The sequence below is a fragment of the Dromaius novaehollandiae genome, chromosome 17 (assembly GCF_036370855.1).
Source record: "Dromaius novaehollandiae isolate bDroNov1 chromosome 17, bDroNov1.hap1, whole genome shotgun sequence".
NCBI classification, from domain to species: domain Eukaryota; kingdom Metazoa; phylum Chordata; class Aves; order Casuariiformes; family Dromaiidae; genus Dromaius; species Dromaius novaehollandiae.
Genome location: NC_088114.1, coordinates 2,677,872 through 2,691,655, shown reverse-complemented (window position 1 = coordinate 2,691,655; position 13,784 = coordinate 2,677,872). Strand labels below are relative to the sequence as shown.

At 39.4% G+C, this 13,784-nt stretch overlaps 1 protein-coding gene across 2 annotated transcripts in view; it reads left to right on the top strand.

Moving 5' to 3' along the window:
• The window catches only part of PTPN11 (protein tyrosine phosphatase non-receptor type 11), a 31,988-nt gene extending 18,872 nt beyond the window's left edge, over positions 1-13,116 (top strand). The window contains exons 10-16 of one of the 2 annotated variants that reach the window (XM_064521905.1): positions 1,048-1,179; positions 2,324-2,478; positions 3,137-3,204; positions 3,852-4,003; positions 7,701-7,813; positions 8,036-8,133; positions 9,501-13,116. In XM_064521905.1, coding sequence (XP_064377975.1) covers positions 1,048-1,179; positions 2,324-2,478; positions 3,137-3,204; positions 3,852-4,003; positions 7,701-7,813; positions 8,036-8,105 — 690 coding nt within the window. In that variant the 3' untranslated portion in view covers positions 8,106-8,133; positions 9,501-13,116. Of the gene's footprint in view, positions 1-1,047; positions 1,180-2,323; positions 2,479-3,136; positions 3,205-3,851; positions 4,004-7,700; positions 7,814-8,035; positions 8,138-9,500 lie in introns of both variants that reach the window. The other variant, XM_064521904.1, reaches the window with a different exon arrangement.
• The last annotated feature ends 668 nt before the right edge of the window (positions 13,117-13,784 follow it).

Sequence of the window (13,784 nt, the reverse complement as noted above, 5' to 3'; positions counted from 1 at the left end):
CATACGCTAAGATCAACGTTTTGTGTTTAGCTTGTACCCTTTCGGAGAAGTGGGGGAAGAGGGCAGAAGTAACAAAAAAAAGCATCTTGTTGCCTAAGTAGGCTGGAAAGCATGTGTTCAAGCTTCTTTTTAATTGTCTTCTGTTGTCAACAAGGAAGTTTCTTCTGCCATATTTTCATATTTGCAGTTACTAGTGCATATTTATGAGAAATGTTTCTCCACAGTACTTGATGTTTGGTCTGCATTTGTGATTGCTAGAAGCCGTGTCTATATACGTGCTGTAATTTCTCATCCAGGTACTGTGTGGGCTAGCATTGCAGTCATAGGTTAACAGGATTTGCTCTTTCCTGAGCTTTCACGGGAACCAAATGAAAGCAGTGAACTTGCTCTTTGGTGTGTGCCATATATCCCTGGCCAAAAATAATCTTCAGAGAGAAGCAGCACACAAAAATCTCTAAGCTTCTAAAGCTACAGTTCCTTTTGGCTTCATTCTCCCTACAGGGAGCAATTCTTTCTTGCGTGGTAGCTGAATTGGAGAGCTAGGTTAGCCCTTTTTGCTCCAATTCTAAATGACAAACTTCCAAGCTTCATGTATGCTGAAAATGGTTTATGCCTTTGACTTGTATTCTGCATTGTTAGATTTTGATTATAGAACAGTCTGTAAGGCTGTTGCATTCCACTGGAAATTCTTGGTATTTTGAAACCAGCATTCGGTGGAGATATCAGTAACTGTATTCTAGTCCTCTATTTTTGAAATTATTGAGGATAAGCAGATATTAAGATCATCATGAAAGCTGCTAAGAGAAGAGATTGCCTGTACTTTTTTGTCTCAAATCATCTAGTGTGGGTGTGTTTGTTTCCTCTTATGAGGAAATGAAACTTCCCCTTAAAGGTACTTTACTTTGTCAGTTAGCTGGCCAGTTGGTGCTAGTAATTGTCCTCTACCTATTCAGAAATAAAAACCTGAAATTTGTGTGTTAACCAGTTCATGAACCAGCCTTACCTCTTGCTGATTACTTTTTTTTTTTTTTGTTTTGCATCTTGCAGAGTAAGTGTGTCAAGTACTGGCCTGATGAATATTCCCTAAAGGAGTACGGTGTTATGCGTGTTAGGAATGTTAAGGAGAGTGCAGCACATGATTACACGCTAAGAGAACTGAAGCTTTCTAAAGTTGGACAAGTAAGTATGTTGGTAGCTTTGTCCTTTTAATTCAGGTTGCAAATCAAGAATGAACGGCAGAAATTGACAGTTTTTTGGAGTCAATAAAAGCACTAAGAGCATAATAAATTGAGCCCTGCCCCTTTCTTTGAAGTTCCAGATTTAATTCCATATGTTTTGTCTTTGGGATAACTGAAAATTCATATATTTAAGCACTTCTTGGTGGAAGATGATGCATGCCTGTAGAGCTTTGAGGAAATGTGGAAAGAGGGATGATACTGCTCTGAAGTAGAGATTACGTTTCAGTCTAGCTGGGCCTTTACTGGTGCCCTTTCAAGGAGATATTTGAATGTCTTGTATTATTATTAATCAAGACACCTTTGGTCTGCCTCTGATCTAGGGGCCTTCCTGTTCTTCAGTCCTGTTTGCTGTTGTGTTTCCAGATTCTGTAGATCTATTTATTTTTTTGCTCTGCTTCCCCTGGAACTATATCACTTGCCAAAAGTCTGTAATACAGCCAATAGCCCGTAAAGCTGGACTTAAATTGTGGCACGATGATAAGAAAAAGAACAGTAGTAAAGTGTATGAAGCTTGTTTGACTTATTGAAGTGAAAAATAAACTGGTCGTATATGGGTCCAGTGTCTAGAAAGAGTTCTTTAAGTGAAGGGTTTGAAAGAGGAAGGAATCGGCAAGCTAATGTGGTAAGGAATGCTTTGGATGAGAGTGCAAAAATAATTGTGGAAGAAAAAAACAAGCAGGGTGTATTAGGTGATATTTCCATGGGATGAAACCAAGTGGGGAGAAGTGTGCAAGATGAGTGACACTGAGTGTGATGGTACGTAAGTTTTTAGATGAAGGTCACTGTTGGTTAACCTTGGCCAGAACCTTGCCATGGCTTTTAACGGTGAGGATAGAGATACTGTTGCAAACAGCTGCATTTAAAAAAAGAGGAAGCTAAGGAAGCGGGTGATGTGACCAACTTGTCAGGCCAGGAAGAACTTTGACTTGCTCTTTCTTTTAAAGGGAGATGTGATACTATTGATATGGAGGAGAAGGTTGGATGTGCTATGTTCTGGTCCAAATCAACTTTGCCAAATAAATGCTTTTGGCTGGATTTCGATCTGCAGTATTGCATTCTTTCACATGTTGGCATCTTCCTTCTAGGGGAACACAGAGAGAACAGTCTGGCAGTATCACTTCAGAACCTGGCCTGATCATGGAGTCCCAAGTGACCCTGGTGGTGTCCTAGACTTCCTAGAGGAGGTGCACCACAAGCAGGAAAGCATTTCTGATGCAGGGCCAGTTGTGGTCCACTGCAGGTACAGTGCTGCACTGTGCAGTCTCCTGTGGGGTTCTGTTGGGCTGTCTTTTCTGGGAGAGGGGGAGAAAAAGGCTGAAAACTTTAAAAGAAAGCAACTTTTCCCTTAGGCTACTTGGGTTTTCATCTATCAAGCCCTTTTTGCTCTTTACATTTTGGGAAATGTTGCATTTTAGATAGGTGTCAAATGGTTAGCAAAATAAGTAAGCTGTCTTTCAGAACATTCATGTTGGTATGAATAAAATTTTCTGAGGCTGTATGAGAGGTGGTGTCAGTCTTGTCTAAATATATTCCAGGTACAGGATCATGGGAATTTGTCTCCCACCCCACCTTCTGCAAGTGAGACATCACTCAATCTTAGCATATAAATGAGATACTTTTCATGAGACAGGGAAGTGTTAGACTTGACTTTGTAGTTCTTTGGTTCAGGGATGTTGTTAAACCCTAACATACAGAAAATGCTGTTATGACTTCTCTCTTCCCTGTAAGCTGCTTAGGTCTCTAGTTACTTTGGTCCTTGTGACCTCACCTGGTTTGACACTTTGGCTATAATTTGGAAGTCTAATGTGTCTTAATATTGGATGCTTACTTGGACTAGGGTTTCAGTGGCTATTCAGAAAGAGCAACATGTTTATTTTTTTCCCCTTCTCTTTTTACAGTGCTGGGATTGGGCGAACCGGGACTTTCATTGTGATTGATATTCTTATTGACATAATCAGAGAAAAAGGTAGGGTTCCCCCCACTTCTGCTTTCTTTCAAAGCATTGTGATGGTATCTGACCATTGTCAATAAAAGAAAGGAGTGTTAATAGAACAGAGGTCTTTAGTGACACTACAAAGTGAGTGCTTGTCTGGTGTGAAAAGGGTTCTTGGTGACTCACTCCTCTTGACTTAGTTGGAATCAAGTTGTTGAAACCCTGCTCCAGTTCTTCAGGATAATGGAAGCTTCCAGCTGAGGATTAGCCAGGAATCTGACTCTTCAAACAAAGTCAGTCATGCATAGCTGTGTGGCTGTCGGTGTGTTCCTGTAAGTTGATGCAAGTAACTTATTTTCAACTTATTTTCAGGGAAGGGTATTGTTTTTAAGCATCAGCTGCTATGCACGCTAGCTGAATATGTATGTTCAGTTGGATTGTATTTAAAGTCTTCTTGGAACAGTATAAAGTGGTGCAGCTTTCTCCTCTGGAACAGCTTTACATGTTATGCTACAGTTCTAAAAGCCTGTGTATTGGAGATCAAAGATGAGTCCTGTGTGTTTGATCTTACCAACTCACTTATTGCAAGAGCATCCAACTATGCTAGAAAATGAGACCAATCTCTCCTCCAAAGATAAAATTTATTTTGCTGTTCTTAACATTATGATGATTCTTTTTAGGTGTGGACTGTGATATTGATGTTCCAAAGACCATTCAGATGGTGAGATCACAGCGATCAGGAATGGTTCAAACAGAAGCACAGTACAGATTTATTTACATGGCAGTACAGCACTACATTGAAACGCTACAACGCAGAATTGAAGAGGAGCAGGTATATTTGTCCTAAGTATGAAATGTTCATAGGAACATATCATTGGAGCAGGGAGTAGAATTGTTCTTTTGCTGCCTGTGACTTTTGGAGGCATGACTGCTGACTGGAGAACCAAAGCATCATGCAAAGGCTGGTTCTGCAGCTGGCTTGTAAACCGTGTTCAGAGAAGTAAGCCTGTGTTTCAATTCACTGCACCTAAGAATTACTGAAACTATTAGATGGAATTGGAAAACTCTGAAATGAAGAACAATGTATTTGGCCACTGGCAAAGGAAGAAGATCATTAGTATGAGAGGCTTTCCCATGACTGCAGCTAGTACTGCTCTACCTTCCATGAAAATACTTTGGTGTGTGGGATTCTGACCTTCCTGTCCCCCAATCCATATGCCCCAGATCTCAAACTCCTTTAACACTGCCTGGTTTTCTAGGCAAGAAGAATAAACAATAAAGCCCTGTGAATTGATACAGAACCTTTTGCTCTGAGTTTCAAAGAGACTTCAAATCTGTCAAATGTATTTCTAATGTACGATAATCAAGTTCAATTTGATCTAAGCAAGATTAATTTAGCAATCTAAGCTAATCACTCTACCTATTTGGGGAGTCTAAAATTAAGTGTTAATTAGTGGAAAGGTAAGTATATTGGGCTGAAAGATTATGAAGAATGAGTGTGGTGATCCTGCAGTGTGGTATCAAAGGAAGAGAGCAATTAGAGAAGAGATTTGGTGTGGTTAGCTGAGGGAAGGTTTTGGAATGGGTGGTGGTAACGGGAACAGCGAGGTGGGTCTGTGGAGGTACCCTGTTGCACTCAAATTCTGTAATCCACAGAAGTTACCTGGTATTGTGATAAAGGACCGACTTTCTGCCTGCTGTTCTTCTTCATTGTCTGCCTCAACCTCCGGTCTTCTGGATTCTTATCTTTTTGTTTTGAAATTTCAGTATCTTCCCTTCTGTGGCTGCCTTGCTGCTCGGAAGGGGATAAACCTGCAAGACTGGTCAGGCAGATGTGGGGAGCTGCATGTCTGTGGTTAACGTAGTGCCAGGCTGAGATGTAATCCCTGCTTAGACCGAGTGTGTCAGCTCAGGCTTAGTGCTCTTGTGTGGCTTCTGGCTTCTCTGGAGTGTGGCAGAGCTTGTTTTATATTTGCCTACATGAGGTAGACACATCATTTAGTAGAGAAGATAGATTTTTCTTCCTCTCGCTAGGACAGCTGTTGTGTGCTCTGGTGATTAGACACAGTGAAGAACAAGAAATCCCTCATGTTTACTTTTTTTCCTGACTTTGTTGTCTCTCTTTGCCTTAAAGTTCCCTCATGTCTCTGTGTGTAGCTGTGCAATGCAAGTCTTATATCCTCTGCTTTGAATATGGTCTCTTTCAGCTGTTGTCATTTATAAGTGGCTTTGTAACTGTCTCTTAATTGCTGTAATGTTTTGAATAGTATTTTGATACTGAGTGAAGCAGTGTATTTATCTTACAGTGGTCAGGCTCAGTTTAATTGCATTTCATCCTCTATTATATTACTAGCTGAGGAGGCACAAGTATAAAATTTCCTTAAACTGGAAACAGAGCATTGCTTTACCTTAGGAAATCTTGACCTATAGCTAGGGCTAGTGGCAGCCATGGGAATAAAAAATTACTCTTCAGACAAAAGCAACACTTTGCAGTGGCTATAAGAACTAGTGTCTTGGGGGAAAAAAAAAAAAGGTGGGTTGGGAATGCTCTAAAACATGCTTTGAGAGAGCAGAAAAATTTAAGCAGAGTTAAGTAGAATAGTGGGAAAAATAGTGGGTAAATAGAACACCGTGGGAAAAGCTTGATTCTTCAGCGAGTCCACAAAAGATAATTTGCTTGGGGATGAAACTCACTGTTTCTCAAAACTCTTGACTACTGGAACCTCCTTCTCTACCCTGTAATACGGTTGCAGAGGGTAAAACCTGAAAGTTGAACAAAACGGGTGAGGTGAATTAGGGCACATCTGCAGGAGAGATTGTGGAGGCTGATTTTTCTTGCCCTTCCTGCTTTTCAATTTGGCTGAACACAACCCAGCTCTGATGAAGAAACTACAGTCATGCTAACTAGCCTAAGCTAATAAGGCCTGTTGTCATGCAGCATTTGCGACCAGCGGGCCTGAAGGAGTGGATATATGAATAGCTGCATCCATTCTCGTGGGTGTGCCTGTATTTTGTTTATCTTCAGAAAAACTTTCCCTGCTCTGCTAATATTTCCTTTTGCACTGCAGTGCTAAGAGCCTCGAGTCTTCACAGCATGAAGTATTGTTAAATATTCCTTGTCTTCTTATGGATGTAGAAGAAAAGCGAAGTGAACTGGGCTTAGTTATTTTTTTCCTTGGAAATGTTTATATTCTTTTACATTTAGGTAACCAGTAATTCTTACCACCCTTCTATTATTCTGAATTAGGAAGGATAATTACAGTGAATTAAGTCAGAGGAGGAGAAGCCAGAAGTCTACTTTTTCTTAGTTTGTTTGATCTACTTCAGCCATCTTTTAAATAATAGAATCGATCGATTTTTTTTTTTCTTAACTGTATAATACATTTGTAGCAGGAATTGCCATTCATCGTGCAGTTTTAAAAAATCAAGCTCTGGTTTTGGGCTTCAAAACATTATTGGCAGGTGTTGCCAGGTGAGAGGCTTGTACCTAAAACACTGTAGAATGCAGCAGAGTTTGAACTTTTGTATTTTGTTTAAATCTTGTCTTTTTTAGCTTTAACCTTCCAGGTTATTGATCAGGACTGGTGGTCTGTTTGAAAGTGATTTGTCAGGAGTAAGTGGGAGGCTGAAAGGGGGAGAAGTTCTTTAAATAATAGAACAAGTTGAACAAGTTTTGAACGAGTTTCAGAAGACCATCTTGAAAAACTTCAGCCTACATTGGTATACAGAGCTTTCTTAATGGGAACTCAGCAGCCAGATCTCCCAGGAGGCTCTGACAACCTCCATTGTGAGATTGACTCAGGTCAGTTGATTTAGCACTTGTTTGAGCATTTAATAAAATACACCCTATAAAATTTTAAAGCAAGGCTTTGATTTATATGTAGGTTTCAGTGTATGTTATGTGTTGTGAATGTTTGTCTTGAAAATGAAGAAAGCTGTATCCCCCTCTCTGTCTCGGTGTAGCTTTGCTTGCTGGAGCCTTCAGTATCTTTAGATGAATGCCAACACAATTGGCTGCAGCTTGTGGCATATGTTATGGAATACAAATAACAGCTTGGGTTCTTTTTATATCAAACCTAATGGGCTAAGATGGTATTTTATTAGAGATCTTGCAAACAATGTTGTTACTCATTTGGCTACATCTCCAAGCTGGAAATAAGGTCAGTGGGAGGCCCACTGGCTGATGCTGTCTACTAAAGAATGAAGTGTGGTTTCTTCTGCCAAGTAAGATAAAGATCGTATATGAGTGCAGGTTCACAATGTTGGTACATCTGCTGGAGATGGTGGTGGAAAGGGGAATATTGAAAAATGAGGCTTTTCAGGTCTTGCAACAAATAGCTAACGCCAACCTTCAGGTTCTCTCCGTGCTGTGTTATATCTACAGAATTGAGATCTCTTGTGTTCATAGACAAACTCTTCTAAGACAAGTATACGTGGCTAGTTATACGTGTAATTTCTGCTCTCCTTCAATGATTGTTTTTTTTATTAGCAATTCAAAACCTGGCTTTTAATTGTGTTTTGCTTCACAGAAGAGTAAGAGAAAAGGTCACGAATACACAAACATTAAATATTCTTTATCGGACCAGACAAGTGGGGATCAGAGCCCTCTTCCACCCTGTACCCCAACCCCAACGTGTCCAGAGTAAGTTAGTTTTTGTTGTTAGTAAGTTTTGAACTGTACTAATTAATCTTTAGTGACCTCGAGTGAGAGGGAGTTGTCACACAATCTGCCCCAGACTGTTGCCCTATACTTTGTGTTTAAACTAAACTGAGCAAAATAAATTGTCACTGAATTATTTTGTGTGTATGTGCCTGTTTTTCTCAAACTGGATTTTTCCCTATGTAAATAATTATTTCATTTCAGAATGAGAGAAGATAGTGCTAGAGTTTATGAAAATGTGGGGCTGATGCAACAGCAGAAAAGTTTCAGATGAGAAGATGTACAGGCACTTCCATGAAAAGGCAGGTATGTGTGTTCAGGAATGACTGTGCGTGTCCAGCCTAGAGTTGGTGAGGGGGGTTGAGTGTGGAAGAAATTAGCCCAACTATAACTTTAGCTGCTAAGTGGGTTCAGCTTGACACTTTGATATATTTTTATAACTGAAACTTTTCAGAAGAACTTCCGCAGCAATTTAGGGAAGAGTAAAACTTTCCATTTTACAGAGCCAACTGATCTGTGGTGCTTGTGCATCTCCTTTGGAGAAAATGTATATAAAACTAAACTATAGGAAGGATTTTTCTAATGGCTGAAATGCATGTGACTTTTCTCTGCCCCCTTCATTAGAGAAACTAAATTCAAAAGCTAATTTTAATTGAGTTGCATCTATGGTTACCCTTCCAAAGCAAGGTGGATTATCAGCTTGTTAGTTTGGCCTTTGTTCTCATGTCCTTACTCACCAGTGACATACACTGGAGTTCTTTATTATCACTTTGAATAATTTGAGTAAATAATCCAGGAAAGTGGAATACCATATGCCAGCAGAAGATGGGTAGTGGCTATAGTCTGAACTTTCCATGTCTCTTTACAACTAATCTATGATCCTGGTCCATGATAAGGATTGGTGTGCATCTAAAGAGATTCGAGGAACACTTAGTCTCATGCTTGGTCTCATGAAAGATGCTATGAGCAAGGTTACTGCTGTGCCTATGTGGTGTGAGCAGGTATCCATAAGGAAATGGAGTGAAATCACTAACTGATCTAACACCATAGCCTGTTACCAAAGCTTTTCAACTACTGTTGGCCAAAAGTGAAACCTTTAGAATCAAAGTTCTTGCACTGTTGTTGGCATATTACTGGAAATTAAATCTTTGCTTTTGCTGAAAGAGAAATTTTTAGAGTCTCTTTTACTCTGTTTTAAATAGCTATTATAATTTGGTTCTTGCAATCAGACAACTGAATAGATATTGTTTATTGGCTGATAAGTACATCTAATACATCAGTTAATGGACTGTGAATGCAGCAAAGGAACACTTTTGAATTTAAGGTGTCTTTAGTCATTAACTTCTTTTGGATTTTTGTCTAAAGCCTTTCAGCTCCCCCCCCCCCCCCCATATTTTTAAAGAATTTAGGCATCCTGTTTTTCCTTTTGCATCTGGTAACTGTATGTATGCTTCATCCATTTGGTACAGCAATCTTCTCCTGAGTTTATACCCAAAGTCTCATCTTCTACTGCCAAAATACTGTGCAGTTTATAAGCACAGATCAGAGACTTTTGGTTTGAGTTTATAGCTTTTCCAAGTCAAAATTGAGCATTTTCCTGTAATGTTGGAAAGATGAATGATTGTTGTTTTTCTCTAAACTTTTATTTTCTCTTCCTCTCCTTTCCCAGAAATGAATATGGTTTTTAAAAAGGTCAAGAAAGAGTTGGAAGAAGCTTCACGTGGATGGTGAACTTTGAAGGCTTGGTACCTTTTTATTTATGGTTTTAATCCTTCAACAGTAGGCACAACTTAAAAACCATCTAAAGATTGTTTATATCCTTTCTCTCCAATACCTGATTTACAATTGCTCATCTTCCAAATAAAAGGAAATCCTTTCTACAGTGTAGACAGCTACTTTGTAGAATCAGTTTTGAATCCAGCGAGCTGTTGGACTGTCATCCATCTGTTTTTAAATAGTGTTTTTGTTTCACAATATGGCTATTAATTTCTTATTTGAGCAGTTGTGGGATTTTTGGGGGGTGGGGGTGGGAGAGCAACGAAATGGGTAAATCCGTTACATTTGTGTAAAATACTGATGGGAACAATACTTGATTGTTTGAAAACAGTGGATCACCTGTGTGAATAGAATCAGCTACATGGTAAAATTAGTCCTAATACATTTCAAACTGAGTTTCATAGGGGTGAGCAGTTGCAGATATGAAGGTGCTTTTTGTGATAACTGATGGCTTTTTTTGATCACAACTTAGCTGAGTGGCTGGATGGGCTATTTTTGAGTAACTATGTAAGGTAGCCTTTACATCAAATGAAACTTTTCATGTGACCTCTACCCAAAATAGGAATTTACTGTATCTCTCAAAAGACACAGTGGCCTAGCAGTTTGTAAGGGCACTGTCTGTGTTAATTTGTCTGTGTTCATCTGTTAAGCAAGAGATTGGACTAGTAGAGTTAAGGTATTCTAGAAAGCTGCACGATGGCACCTTGACAGAATATTAAAGTCAGAGTGAGACAAATAACCCACTGTGCAGGCTGTTACCTTAGTAGAAGGTAACCCTCTTCCCTCTTCCACAGGGGAGGTGGAAGCTATTGGCCTTCAGTTTTTTAGTAAGGCCTTATGCTAGTGTAAGTGGCTAAACTAGAGTTGCGTGGGGAAAGCAGTGCATGGAAGCTAGCTATCCGCTAAAATTGCCTTAGCTGAAAAGGACAGCGTGGGCAGCAAAGCCAGCAGGCTTGTTCTGGTCCGTTTTGTCAGGCAGGAGTTTACTACCGTTCTACCTGAAGTGCCTTTCAGAGCCACATTGAATTTGCTGTCCCTGTTTGATTAAAACTCATGTACATCTGAAACCACTTCTGATTGTCAGTGAAACAGATTCCTCTTCTAGAGATTCTAGAAGTACGAGCTGCTGTTAGGCAGCCAGTTAGCTGGGTTTCTTCACTTTGTTTGCTTTGTCCTATTATCTGGACCAGAAGCTTCCCTTGAAGACATTAGCAACTGCATGTGTGGATTAATGGCAGAATTGGTCCCTAGGAGTAGGTACCAATGGTGTCTTACCAACATCTTTCCCCTTGTTTTTGGGGAAGTTCTGTGACTTAGGTGGTGTTAAGGAACTATTGCCATTTTCATACAGCATGTGCAGGTGGTGAACACTGCATTGAATTGCTGTATGCAAGGGTGCAGGGCCAATGAAATTGCAGTATTGGCCTTACTATTGAGATTATGCTAAAGCCTGGAATGTAATTAATGCAGCTTTGTGAAAGGTTAATTGGGAGATTACGTTACCTTTTCCTGAGAGTGCTTTGCAAAATCAAATATTTGAACACTTTGTTTGAACTGAATGAAGGTGCTTCTTTAATGTTAAGCAGAATTTTGTTACTTTGCTTCTTGTCCTTTTTGTCTTTTGAGGTTTTGGGTTTTTTTCTTGGACTTTTGGAACTCCTGTCATCAGCATACCATAATGTGTTTTAATGTTATAGCCTCTAGTCTAGTCACAAATATTTGTGCCCTTTCTAGATCTAAAATTTCTGTCACGATGAGAGAGAAATCTGGTCATTCAGTAGCAAGGTATCTATTCTACATTGCCTGCCTCCCCTCCTGTCTCTATTTACAGCTTTATCCTGCTCAAAGGGATCAGTTAAGTGTTGGTATTTGTACAGACCCATTTGACAGCAATCTAAATATGTTTCAAATATAGAGTTGCACAAATTCTACACTTCATACGTTATAGCAAGGTGGAATGCATGTTCAGTTTGAAACCATTCTGCACCGAAATGGAAAGTCAAGAAAAACAAGAGAAGGATCCTGAAAGAATCTGAACTCTGTTATGAACTCTGTTAATGTGATGTGTCTTAAGATTGACCTGTACAAGCAGCAGTCAGTTACATAGCCAACAAACTTGCTTTTCATAACCTCGTTTTAGCTGTTTAGAAGTTGTCACTGTAGGAATTTGTTCTTGGAACCAGGGAAATGTGTATTAATCTTGGGGAGCATATGGTGGAAGAATGTCAATGACAAGGGGGGGAAACAATCTGAAAGGCTGTGAATAAGTACTCTATTTCTTTTAAAGTGGAGTGTTCAGCCCTGCTGACAACCAAAGGGGAGATTTTGCAAGGTAAAGTCTGTCCGCCTTTCATGCATAGGTGAGAGGGGTAATTTCTAAAGCTGTTTAAAATTATTTTAAACAATGGTTGGATTTTATGACAGGTGACGCAAGAGATAAATGCCCTTTGGTTCAGGGGAGATAAGTGAATATGTGGGTTTCATGTATTTCTAGTGAGCTTTTAGAGAATAAATTTAAGCATTGGTCTGCGAGCTGTTGCTGTAACAATGGCATGGAAAAGGGATGCAGTTTGGAAGTGTTCTGTTGTAGAAGACTTTATGCCACATGGGAAGTTTTAACACAGCTCCTAAGGCACAATAATTTATGCCAGCATGAATTTGCTGCAGACTTCATTTACTGAATGTTTTATAGTATACACTTTAATTTCAGCTAACTGTTGTTAGGACTGATTGGTTCTCCTATTAATCCTGACCAAACTTTACTTTTTCCTTTTAAGGTATGTGTTGGAAACACAATTAACTTCATTAGCTGTATGCTAGTTATAAAACCTGTTTCCTTTTTCATTGTAGGGATGGGAAAAATCAGCTGGTACTAGGATGTATTGTCAGGTTTTTTTCCACTCATAACTTCATTATTTCAAATTAATTTTTAATTTTTCCCTTTTAAATAGTGAAACATGTAATTAATTATTTCAAGCCTGTTTATTTATGAAATTATTGTGATTTTTTTTTTTATTACAGTACTAAAGACTAATGAAAAAGGATCCTCTTATTAGGTGGAGTAGACCTTGCATTTATTTTTTTTTCCTGCAATGTATGAAGTATTGTACCAGAGTATTAAATGAAATGTAATATTTTATTGAAAGATCTCTATCCTTTAAAAGGAATACTTTTAGGATGTCATCAATTTGATGTGAATCATATAAATGTTGATAATGCGCTGTTTATTATACATCTAGTGTTTCAAAAGACTCACTTATTGCCTTTTGCCCACATACATTCTGTAGACCATTTACAATTGTCAAAATGTGACATTAAAATAATAGTTCATGTATAGAAATATTGGTGGTTGTCCATTTGTTTTCTGTGCTGGTATTTATGGGTCTTAGTTCAGCTGCTCTGCTAGCTGCATTGTGATTTTTATTGCTGCAAAGCTATACTATCAGAAATAAAAGCATAACTGTAAACATCAAAACTTTAAAAAAAAGAAATAAAAATCATTTTCTTAAGATGGTTTGTCAGTTACTCTGTTTCTTAGCTTCCAGCCAGAAAAAAATAGTGATGTTTTATGAGCACGGGCCTTCAAGTCTAGATCGTAGTGTTTAGGAGTCGTAGCTCTCTTGAGCTCCCTGCAGCATGAGATGCTGTTGAAGAGAGAAGCGGTCCTTCCTGAGAGTCAGTAGAGCAAAACTCTTATTAGATACGATGCATACCAGCTTTTAACTTTGCTCCTGCTGCCGGTTAGATGCCCTGTGGCAAGGGTCTCCGGTCTCTCCAGGTGTTGCCTTTCCAGGTAGCTGCTGCTGGTGGTGTTCTGGGAGCCCTGGTGTGCACTCCTGCAGGGCTTCGTGTCCATGCTACCTCCTGCCTTCCCTTTCATGCTTCACCTCCAGATAACTGACCCTCACTGGTTCCTTGTTGCTCTTTGAACTTGGTATGGAATATCCTTAAAACTGGGTGATGTGGATAAGCCTCTTTTTTCTAAATGTTAATGTATAATCTAGCACTTTTAAATGGGGAAGGGAAGGGCAGCCCCACTTCATCCAAACCAAACTCTAGAAGCATGCTCTTCCTCCAGGGGCGAGGGGAGAAGGAAGCTGTTGCACTCGCTCCTGCTGTTCCTTCCTCCCAGCTCCTTTATCTCTTGCACCATTTGTCTTTTGGACTCTGCTGTTCC